The sequence below is a fragment of the Apteryx mantelli genome, chromosome 28 (genome assembly GCF_036417845.1).
Source record: "Apteryx mantelli isolate bAptMan1 chromosome 28, bAptMan1.hap1, whole genome shotgun sequence".
NCBI classification, from domain to species: Eukaryota; Metazoa; Chordata; class Aves; order Apterygiformes; family Apterygidae; genus Apteryx; species Apteryx mantelli.
The window spans coordinates 7615763-7626570 of NC_090005.1; the positions used below are offsets into that span (position 1 = coordinate 7615763).

Below are 10808 nucleotides of genomic sequence, written 5' to 3' on the forward strand. Positions count from 1 at the left end.
ATGGCGAGTGAGGAAGGGCAGGGTGAGGGTGCAGGGCATTGGGGGGGGTGGGTCCTGCAAGGGGACCCTGTGGGCTGCCACCTATCCCTGGGGCTGGCCCAAGTAGGGCCTGGCCAAGGCCCGGACCTCGCTCTGGCTGGAGCACAGCACTCATAGCTCTGCTTTGCTCCTGACCGTCCCAGGCCATCTCCATGGCTCCCACACACCCCACAGCCCCTCACCCCACTTTCCTTTCCACAGCAGCCCCCCAGCAGGCAAGCAGCTTTCCCCTGCTGCCTTGCAGGCCTTGCCCAGGTGCCTTCTTTCCAAGGGCTACAGAGGTCTAAAGAGCCCGGCCACCCTCGCAGCCGTCCTGGCAGAAAAGTCTCTTGCTGTGGCCTTCTGGGGGCGCCGCGCTCCTTCGCTGCTGATGGACCTTCCTCAGCCCGCTCCCACGCAGCCCGGCTCGGCCCCGCGCCCCCCTTCTCCTCCCGCAGAGGGGCCGCGGCAGCGGGGGGCGGGTCGTGGCGGGGGGGAGGGCAGAGTCGTGGGCGCGGCCGCAGCCGCAGCGAGGGGCGGCGATCGCGGTGCGGGCAGGAGCGGGGCCGAGCGCGGCTCAGCTCTGCTGCTCTCTGCCTCCCGCCGGGGCTGCTTTGCCCGCAGCCGGCCCCGGCCCCGGCCCCCGGCGCGGCAGGGCCTGATGCCGCCCAGGATGGTGCCTTGGCTCCTGGCCTTGTCGTTGGCAGCGGTGCCGGCAGGTGAGAGGCGAGCAGGGAGGGCAGCGAGCGCGGGGCTCGGCGGGCTGGGACTGGGGCTGCCTGCGGGCACCTGTGCCCCGTCCTGGGCAAGCTCTCCTGCAAGCTGCCTATGTGGCAGGCAGGGAAATGTGGTGTCTCTCTCTGCTCACAAGGCGTGGTTCCTGTGTCAGGGCTCTTCCTCTGACCATCGTTATCTATTGGGTTGAAGGAGCAGGATTTAGTGCTCCCGCTGGACCAGTGACACTGCAATGCCCCCACCAGGGCTGCACCCTCCCTTGCCCGCTCTCAAGGTGACCACGGCTCCCTCTTGCTCTCCACAGCAGTCAACGGCCAGGTGGTCTTGGAGCAACACCATGGGGAACTGGCAGTGCGAGAAGGCGAGGGACGCACCTTCCAGTGCAGCATGCGTGGAGGCAGCATGAGCAGCTACTACATGTTCTGGTACCGGCAGAAGCTGCAGGGCTCTCTGACCTTGATTTACCGGCAGTATGGTAATGCCTATGGAGAGGGTTTCCAGGGTCGCTTTGAGGGGAAAGTGGAGAGCTCCCGGAACAGATTCACGCTGAGGATCCGGGCAGCAAAGCAAGAGGATGCAGCGGTATATTACTGTGGTGCTTGGCTCACACTGGAGCAGGTCTTGAGCAGGGTGGAACAAGAACTGGCTGAGAGGGAGTCCAGACAGCTCAGCACTTCCTCCAAGCAGCCACAAATCGGAAGGTGGCGCCAGGCAATAGCTGGTTCCAAAAGCAGGCCTTTCCCGTGCTTGCAGGTAAAAGCAGAGGAGGGAGGAGTGTTTGGGGATGTGAGAGGATTTATGACGCAGCTATGAGCTCTTCTGGGAAGTTCGGAGGTGTGTGGTGAAGTGTGCATTGCCTGAGCCTCCTCTCCAGTATGGCCCAGCTTTTCCTCAGTGCTCTGCTGCTGCTGCTGCTGCCAAGTGAGTGAGTATCGGGGCTTTGCTGCCTCTTTCCTAGCCGTGTTCCTGTGTGCCTGACTTTCCTGGGTGTGAGAGCGGTGTGCCTCCAGATTGGAGAAGTGGCTACCTGTTTCCTCTCTGTGTTTCTCCTGATCCCCTGGAAGACCATGGAAATAGAAACACTTGTTGCCTTAGGCTGTTATTGCAGCTTTGCTCTTGTGCTTCTCCTCATCTTGGAGGATTGGCTCTGCACAAGTCCAGGGTTCAGAGCCCCACACCCTCAGGTGCGCTGCCTGTGGTGAGTCCCTCTCAGCTGGTGGTTTTGTGGCGCCCTGGTAGAAGTGGAATCCTGGAGGGATCCGGTAGTGGATGTCTGCAATATCCGGAGGTACCCTCAGGTGCCCAGGGCAGGATCGCATGGGTCTCCTTCATCAGCTACGATTCTTCCTGCATCTGGTGCAGGGCAGCACAGGAGGGGTGAGCCTCTGCCTCCAAGGACAGTTCCCAGCCAACCGGTCTTTTGCCCTGCTCGCTCTTCTCCCCAGGGACTGTGTCTGCCACTTCTGTGCCATTCCCATGGGAGCAGGACACCTGTCTGGGCACTAACAAAAACCTCCTCCCAGGGCCCCTCATCTCCTTCTAGTGTGCTATCCCCCCACAGAGAGAGGAGCAGCTTATGCCAGGACATCCACCTCTGGTTGGCAGCCTCCCTGGGAGAGTTGCATGGTCAGCTGGAGGCTAGTGGAAGGTGCCCGGGAGTTCCGTGTTGCCGTCTGCCCCCAGAGCTGAGAAGCCCTAGGGATTTCATGCACCTCTCCTGCCATGGATTCGAGTCCCTTTCCAGAACTTGCACAGGTGCTGGTACCAGCAGGCTCTGGTGCACAGTGTCTGCACAGCATACACTATGATCCATTAGAGTTTCAAGCATGAGAGCAAGAAGAGCATCCCAGGCATGTGAAGGGCAAGACAGTGGCCCAAACGAAAGATGTGGTTTGACATGCTTCAGGTACAGCTGGCCCCCTTTTTGGCCCCCTTTCTTCCGCCCTTCCAGGGCTGGCTGACATTACAGCTTCAGGCATTACAGGCAGGCAGAGCTTTTGGCAAAAACTCTGGGGTCTGGAAATGTTTTGGGATGACTCCTGTGTCCTTGTACTTGGATTGTGGGGCAGACCTGGAGCCTTCCCTCCCAGCCTCGCATGCTCCCGTGTGCTGCCCTGTGCCCTTTGCAGGTGTCGGGCAGGGGCCTCCGGGGTTGGAGTGGATCTCCTGATCTCTCTCCCTCCCCGGCCCTGTGTGCAGGGGCCCTGTTTCCAGGAAGAGCCATGGCCAGCAGCTGGGCCTCCCAGGCTCCAGGAAGCAAGCAGGAGACATGGGAGATGTGCGTGTTATTCCCTGTCCTTCCCAAACTGGGCTCTTCATGTGTGTACCTGCTGCTGCAGCCTCCCAGTGTGCGCATTGCCCAGTGTCGGTGTCTTTACAAAAAGCAGCCAGTCACTCACCATAAATGCAGCAGACAGAACCATGCTGAACACTGCTCCTCAGTCCTCTGCGATCTTCCTTTCTACTCACCCATATAACCTTCCTCTCACTTGCAGGATTTTTTTTTTTCCTCGAGTTCCAGCACTGAAACTTGCAGCCAAAAGATGAAACTGAGACTTCCTCAACTTTTCCTTGCAGGAGGAACATTCCTGCTTATGGAGCTCATCAGGAGCCAAGGAGAAGTCTGAGTTTGTCCCAGAGCACATTCCCCAAAGGCCAAAACCCTGTTGCCAACACCAGCTGGGCAACCAAGTGTTCATGGGCAGTATCAGTCCACTCCGTCTCTCAGCTGTGGAGGTAAAAGACAATCAACAATAGTGGCAAGACTAACTTCATTTTTTTGTTTTACTAATCACTATCTTAAGATAGAGCAAAGAAAGAAACCTTGAGCTTTGTATAAAATGCTCCAACTCCTGCCTGGCTTGCCAGGAATTCAAACTGCATAAAGCCGGTTAGCAGTTGCAGAGTTTGCTAGTGAAGACTTCCATTCTCTTTGTTCTCTGCCTTGTATATACAGCCAACCAGGGAGTGTTAGATAGTAACTATACCAACCAAAGAAATGTATATAAGTCATTTACTTATGGTAATCAGGGAAGCCTCAGCCTGATCTGTGCATCAGACATGCTTCCCCTGCAGCTGCTGCGGGGTGGGTGTGTGTGAGAGTGAGAATAAAGGTGCTCTCTGAACTACATCACTGCAAGTAGTAGAGTTTTTCTACTTTTTTTTCCCCCTCCTTTCTCCTCAGGGTGAGGCCCCAGGCACTCCCTGCAGCCCAAGACTTGCAGAGCTGTGTCCTCCATCAGAAGCTCTGTCTGCACCAAAGCCTCTGACATGACAGGGACAGCTGCTCCAACAGGCCCTGGGGAAAGTGCTCTGTGGTGCTTCACCACCATACCTGAGGCCATGAATGCTGGTCTGGACTGAGATGAGGATGCCTTCTTTGTGCCCTTCTGCACCTACTGCTGCAAAACTGTTGCATCTGTTGGCTCTCTCTATCACCTGTGCTGTGTTAGCTCTGTTACCTGCAGCTCTGTGAGAGGATCTATGATCCAGATGAGAGCACTCCTGGGAACCTAAGCAGCAGTGGGGTGGAATGCACATTCCTGGGGCCTCCTCTCCAGCCTGTCCCAGCTTTTCCTCGTTGCTCTAGTCCTGCTCCCAAGTGGGCAAGTGTAAGAGCATTGCTGCTGTGTTTTTAACTGTATTGGGTGTTACTGTGTTTGTGAGAGCTCTGTTCCTGCAAAGACACAGAAGTGATTAGGTATTTTCTCCTGGTGTTTGTTCTGGTTCCTTGTAGGAGCAGGCACATGGAAATACTAGTTTCCCCAAGAGTGGGGGCCTTCTCTGCCCTCATCACAGCTTTTGCTCATTTGCTGCTTCTTCTCAGGCTCATTTCCAGGCACATGTTCCCAGCTGAGGCTTGTGAGTTTTGGACCCTGCATAGGGCAGGGGCTCAGAGTCTTTCTCCTCAGGTGTGCTGTGATTGGGGTGTCCCTGTCCACTGGTATGTTGGTGGGGCACTGGCACAAGCAGAAAGCAGGAGAGAGCCAGGAGTGGATGGCTGCAGTTTTTGGAGGTGTGCAAACAGACTGTGCCCCACGCTTCCAAAAGAGGATCAGCATCACCAGAGACGTCCCCAGCAACCCCTTCTCCATGCAGCTGCATTCCCTGACACCCAGGGCATCACCTTATGTCTCTGGGGAACAGCGGGACTGGACCCCTGGTGCTGGAACCACAGTGCATGGGGCTTGAGCAGGGTGCAGGGTCCACTCCTGGTGTGTTTTCTTTGCCCTGAAGACAAGGCTGGGCTTTAGGTGCTGTGGTGGGGATACAGTGGTGGAACCGGGCTGCATACATCAAGCATGCCCCTTCCTCCGTCACTGACATTCTTGAGGGGATTGATGGTATTAATGGGGCAGGTTTGCTTTGAGCTGTGTCAGGTTGAGAGGAGTAGGAGAGCACAAGACCAGACTAGCGGAGCAAAGTGACATCATGCGAGAGCCCCCATAATATTTCATTAAAGAGGACAGTTACTGGCAGAGCAGGATTGGGGCTGGGGACAGCAAGAGAGAAGCAAAGTCATCTTGGGGTCCAGCTCTTTCTGCTTCCACACTGGGCGCACTCCCCCATGCAAATCGCCTTCCCCACAGGGGAGCAGGTGCTGTGGCAGGGAGATGGAGGCTTTCATGATTTCAGAGACATTTCAGGAGAGGGCCAAGATCAGCCGCAAGGAGGGAGTCATTTTCTGGGGCCAGTGAGCTTCCCCAGGTGGAGGGATGATGCTGGTTCTCCATGTCCCTGGCAAGCGGACCCCACTGTGGCAGGTGAACTACCTCTCGCCCTGTGCATGCATTGCCTTGCTCTTTGCACTCTCTGTCCGCAGGGGTGTGGGCCTGCATGCAGCTGGTGGAGGCTGGTGGAGGGCTGTGAGTGCCTGGGGACTCTGAGCACCTCTTCTGCCATGGATCCAGCTGGGCCTCATACATCAGCAGCCATTCAGGTAATATGAAGAAGTATGGGGCCACTGTGGAGGGTCAAGCCACCACTTGCTGGGACAAACCCTGGGCTCAGTAGACTCTGGTCCTGCGCACCCTGCATCCCTGGCACTCAGCTCAGTACTTGTGGACCATTCATTCCCATGGGGACAGGAGACCTGGATGCACCCTGACTGACACAAACATCCTGCTGGGGCTGCTGATCCATGGTGCAGGAGCTGGAGGGGAGGCGACTGCCAGGAGGGGTTCAGGGCAGCTCCCAGGGAGGGATGGGCCATCGCTGCACATCGTGGGGGGGATCCCACTTCCCAAATCTACTCCTCACACTCCCTGCCCTGCACTGTCTCCAGGGACCCTCTTCCCAGGAACAGCCATGGCCAGCTCTCAGGCTCTTCAGCCTCCAGGAAGGAACCAGGGCACACTGGAGATCAGCTGGCCTAAAGGGGATGCATGCTACTCCCCACCCTCCCAAAGCTGGCCTCCTAGTTTGGGTACATACTGGTGCCATGTTGAGCATGTGCATGTACCAGCCGCTGGGCATTTACAAAACAGCAACACACCTTAAATGCCGCAGAGAAAACAAAGTCAGAGTTAGGGCATTTGTCATGAAAAATGATCCCGGAAGGACAAAACTGAGCCTTCTATTCTGAATGAATTATTTGATGTTTACACTGAGGACCTTCCCTGAAGGATTGAAAAGGCATCTTGCAACTGTCCTAGCTTTCACAATATGGCCTGACATCCCCCCTTTTCTTCTCAGCCTCAAGTGCCTAGTTCCAGTGGACTCCTGCCTCCCCTTTACCCTCTGAACCTCCATTTCCCACCTCCTACCCAAGGGGCTAGGCTGAAGTACCCAGGGGAAGAGGGAGCGTACAGGAGCTGGACAGCCTGCAGGGTTGGCAGCACTGCTGAAAAGATGACACCAGCCAGGACCATGACACCGTGGCACATCTTGGTCCCAGTGGGTGTATTGGCCTGCAGGCACAAAACTTCTTTTGGGTCCCTCCCAAGCATGGTGAGCACACAGAAGACAGTCTCCCCTTTCTTCAGAGGATATCCCACAATGTTGTCCCCCACTGAGCCTCGCAGGAGTTGTGTGGGGTGAGCTGGGGGTTGGCGTGTTTGGAGTTGGAGCCAGGACACCGCTCAAGCCTGCGCCATCTTGCAGCACCAAGCAAGGACCTGCTCCCATTGTCCATGATCCCCATGGAGTCTTGGCTGCCTGGAGAATCCTGGGGGGCCCTTGTCACAGAGAAAAGGTGTGTGGGTGTTCATTTCTCCACGCTCCTCCCCATGTCAGCCTGCTGTGCTGGGGACAGGGAGTGAGGGCAGGGTAAAATGAGAGTGCGGGGCATGGGGAGGGTCCTGAGAGGGGATGCTGTGAGCGGTGAGTGGGTGATGACTCTCCCCCAATGGTGGCAGCAGCTGGGATCCCGCCATGGTGGCAGGGCTTGGTCCTGGCAGGTGTCCTGGCCTGCAGTTGGAAAGGTCCCAGTAGAAGCTCTGGCTCCTTCCCAAGCAGGATGAGTGCACAGAGGAGAGGATGCCTGCACAGGGTGGAGGGAATGGCATAGGGGAGGCTCTGCCTGCGATATCCCAGCCAAGAGGGGCCAAGCTCAGGGGTCCTATCTGGGAACAGCAGTTCTGCAGTGCCAAGAGATGTGGGGGCACAAGGATGCCAATCTGCTGCTCCCAGGGCCAGCCTGGGAGTGTAACATGTAGCGAGGGCCCTGCACTCCCACTGTGCCAAGGACGGTCCCGCTCCTCCTGCACTGGGTGCAGTTCCTGGAATGAGGCTTCTCTGGCCCTGCACCCCTGGAACTCTGCCTGCTACTTCTACACCCTTCACGGAGTGACAGGAAACCTTCTGCGCCCCAGTGTAGCCCACCTGAATACCATCCATCCTCTCTGTGCAGAAATATGTTTTGGCCGTAGCGGGCCAGCCACGCACAGGGAAAAGGAGCAGCACTGTGGGGCTCCCTTCAATTCTCAGCACTCTCAGACACTTAGGGTCAAAAAAGAACAGATCTCACACAGTGGGATGCATACAGCCCCCTAGCCCAAAATAAACCCGATCCCTCACGAAATATAGCTAACACATACAAAGAAAGAGTTCTGTGAGACCGTGAAACTTCATTTAAACCTGGAAGGAAGAAAGGACAGCAATTCTGCACTCCATTTCCCCACATTCCTTCCAGAGAGGGCAAGGTCAAGGAGAGAGGCACGGGGACAGCAAGCTGCTTGCTTAGGAGAGGTCCCTACATTTCCTGTGCGAGTGGGGAGAGCAGGAGGCAGGCTGGAGTGCAGTGAGGGTGCAGGGTAGAGGAACCATGGGGTGCTGTCGGGAAGAGCATGGGATGTGGTTGAGTGGGTTTTGGTAGGAGGGAGTGGTCCCCACTCTGTCTCTCGGCCCTGTTGTCAGGGGACAGGGAGTGAGGCCAGGACAGGATGGGGGTGCAGGGCATGGAGAAGGTCCTACGAGAGGACACTGTACATTGACAGCTCACCCCTGGCGCCAACCCAAGCTGGGTCTGGCCGAGGCCCCAACCTAGCAGTCTCTGCCCCATGTCTCCTGGCCACCCTAGCCCATTTCCATGACTCCCTCACAGCTCACAGCCCCTCACCCCGCTCTCTTTTTCAGAGCTGTCACTAGGCAGGCAGGCACCTTTTCCCTATCACCTCGGAGGCTTAGGGTCCCTCTTTATGAGGCTCCACAGGGATAAAGAGCCCGTAAGCCCTCACAGCCGTCCTGGGAGAAAAGGGAAAGGAGCTGTGGCCTTCTGGGAATGCCACACTCCTCCTCTGCTGATGAACCTCCCCTGGCTTGGCCTGGCCTGGCCTGGTCTTGCACCCCCCCCACCTTCTCCTCCCACTGAAAGGGCTGTGACAGTGTGGGCAGGTCAGCTGGGGTCAGTGGGTGAGGGGCACAATCCCTGTGCAGACAGGAGAGGGGCTGAGAGTGGCTCTGCTCCTCTCTGCCTCTGGCAGGTCCTGATGCCACCCAGGATGGTGCCTTGGCTCCTGACCTTCTCCCCCACAGCAATGCTGGCAGGTGAGAGCCGGCGAGGGAGAGCAGTGAACCCAGGGCTGGGCAGGCTGCGGCTGCCCATTGGTGCCCATCCACCATGCCAGGGCCCAGCTCCTCCTGTGCAGAGTGCATTCTCCCATGCACATCGCCTTTCAGGCTGGGGAGGGGGTCCTGTGGCAGGGAGAGAGAGTCTTTGTAGAGGTGGAAATTATTTCTGGAAAGGTCCAATGTCAGCCCTGAGCAGGGCAGCCATGGTAGAGGTGGGACCATGGCTCTCCCTGTTCCTGAGTAGGTGACCAGCTACGATTCCTCATTCATTCAACACGTGCCAGCGGTGGAAGGGTGAGCCACCACCTCCTGGGACAATCCATGGGCCGAGGCATCTCAACACTGCATGCCTTGCACACCCTGCACCCCTGGGACTCTACCGCATCCTTCTCCAGCATTCCCCCAGGGACAGGAAACACAGCTTTACCCTTATACAAACCTCCTGCCAGGGCCCCTGGCCCAAGGTGTGGGAGCTGGCGGGGAGACGAGTGCTGGGGGCGGGCCTTGGGGCTGTTCCCAGGGAGAGCTGGGCTATCACAGCTCTTTGTGAGGTGATCCCAGGTGTCCTGGAAATGGAATTATTCCCTCCATCACTCTTTGCTACGCCCCAGACTCAAGGACAGGTCTCAAATCTACTGTAAACATTTCCATTTCCCGTAACATTTTCCCTTTCCACATCTGCGGATCTGGCAGGATGCGGTTGTGAGGCATGGGGACAGTCCTACGAGGGGATGCTGGAGGCCGACAGCCCAGTGCCGGGGCCAGCCGAGCTGGGGCTGGCTGAGACCCTGACCCATGTGCTGGCAGAGCAGGGCACTCCGCATCTTAGCTCTCCTCGCTGCCATCCACGACCGTCTCCAGGGCTCCGTCACAGCTTGCAGCCCCCAGTCTGCTCTTCTTTCTGGAGCAGCCCCCGAGCGGCAGAGAAGCTTTTCCCTCTGGCCTCTGAGGCATTGCCCAGGGCTCCTCTTTACGAGGCTACGCAGGGCTGGGGAGCCCGCACACTCGTCCCACCGTCCGGGGCAAAAAGGGAAAGGAGCTGCGGCCTTCTGGGGGCGCCGCACTCCTTCTCCGCCGATGAACGTCCGCCGGCCGGGCCCTGCGTCGCCGCTCCTCCTCCCACAAAGGGACCGCGACAGCGAGGGGCGGGACGGGTCTGCGGTGGGGGCAGAGTCCTTAGCGCTGCCGCGGTGAAGGCCCCCAGTGGCGGTGTGTGCAGGAGAGGGCCGAGGCAGGGCCTGATGCCGCCCAGGATGGTGCCTTGGCTCCTGGCCTTGTCGTTGGCAGCGGTGCCGGCAGGTGAGAGGCAGCCAGGGAGGGCAGCGAGCGCGGGGCCGGGCAGGCTGGGGCTGGGGCTGCCTGTGCCCCGTCCTGGGAGCCAGCTGCTACCTGCTGCCACGTGAGGTGCAGTCTGACATGAAAATTGCCTTTGCCAGTGGGGATGAGGTTCTGTGGCAGGGAGAGGGAGGTTTCCAGTACTGGGGGACATTTCAGGACAAGGCCAAGTTCAGCCCTGAGGAGGGCAGCCTTGGGATTTCCCAGGGCCAGTGGGTTTCCCAGGGTAGAGGGATGAGGGAGGGATGATGCCGGGTCTCCATGTGCCCAGGAAGGGGACCCCAGAGCGGCTGGTGAACTGCCTGCCACTCTGTGTGTGTGTGTGTGTGTGTGTGTGCGCATCGCCTTGCTCCCTGCACTCTCTGTCCACAGGGGTGCAGGCCCAGGTGCGGCTGGTGGAGGCCGGTGGAGGGCTGCGAGAGTTCGGGGACTCCGTGCAACTCTCCTGCCGTGGATCCGGCTTCACCTTCGAGGATTATTATTTACTTTGGTACCGTCAGGCCGCCGGTGCCACACTCGAGTGGGTCGCCACCATCAACCGTGATTCTAGCTACATTCGTTATGGTACGGCAGTGGAGAGTCGAGCCACTGTCTCCCGCGACAATTCACAGGCTGTGGCGTCTCTGGCCCTGCGTGCCCTGCGCCCACAGGACTCGGCCCGCTATTTCTGTGCCGTTCCCACAGTGACAGGAAAGCCGTCTGCACCCTGA

At 58.2% G+C, this 10808-nt stretch overlaps 1 long non-coding RNA gene and 2 gene segments (V, D, J or C); all 3 read left to right on the plus strand.

The window, feature by feature from the left end:
• On the plus strand, positions 1–1510 carry LOC136994361 (T cell receptor delta variable 2-like). The segment is given in 3 exon segments: positions 1–7; positions 1058–1454; positions 1507–1510. Coding segments are annotated over 3 exon segments (408 nt in total).
• A 28-nt stretch (positions 1511–1538) lies between these two features.
• On the plus strand, positions 1539–3883 carry LOC136994407 (uncharacterized). 2 transcript variants are annotated; one of them, XR_010886494.1, is made up of 2 exons: positions 1539–1678; positions 3331–3883. It is a non-coding gene; the product is annotated as an uncharacterized lncRNA (long non-coding RNA). The 2 variants fall into 2 exon arrangements; XR_010886495.1 differs by having other exon boundaries at positions 1539–1674.
• Positions 3884–10004: 6121 nt separating this feature from the next.
• LOC136994362 (Ig heavy chain V region 6.96-like) lies at positions 10005–10808 on the plus strand. The segment is given in 2 exon segments: positions 10005–10062; positions 10471–10808. Coding segments are annotated over 2 exon segments (396 nt in total).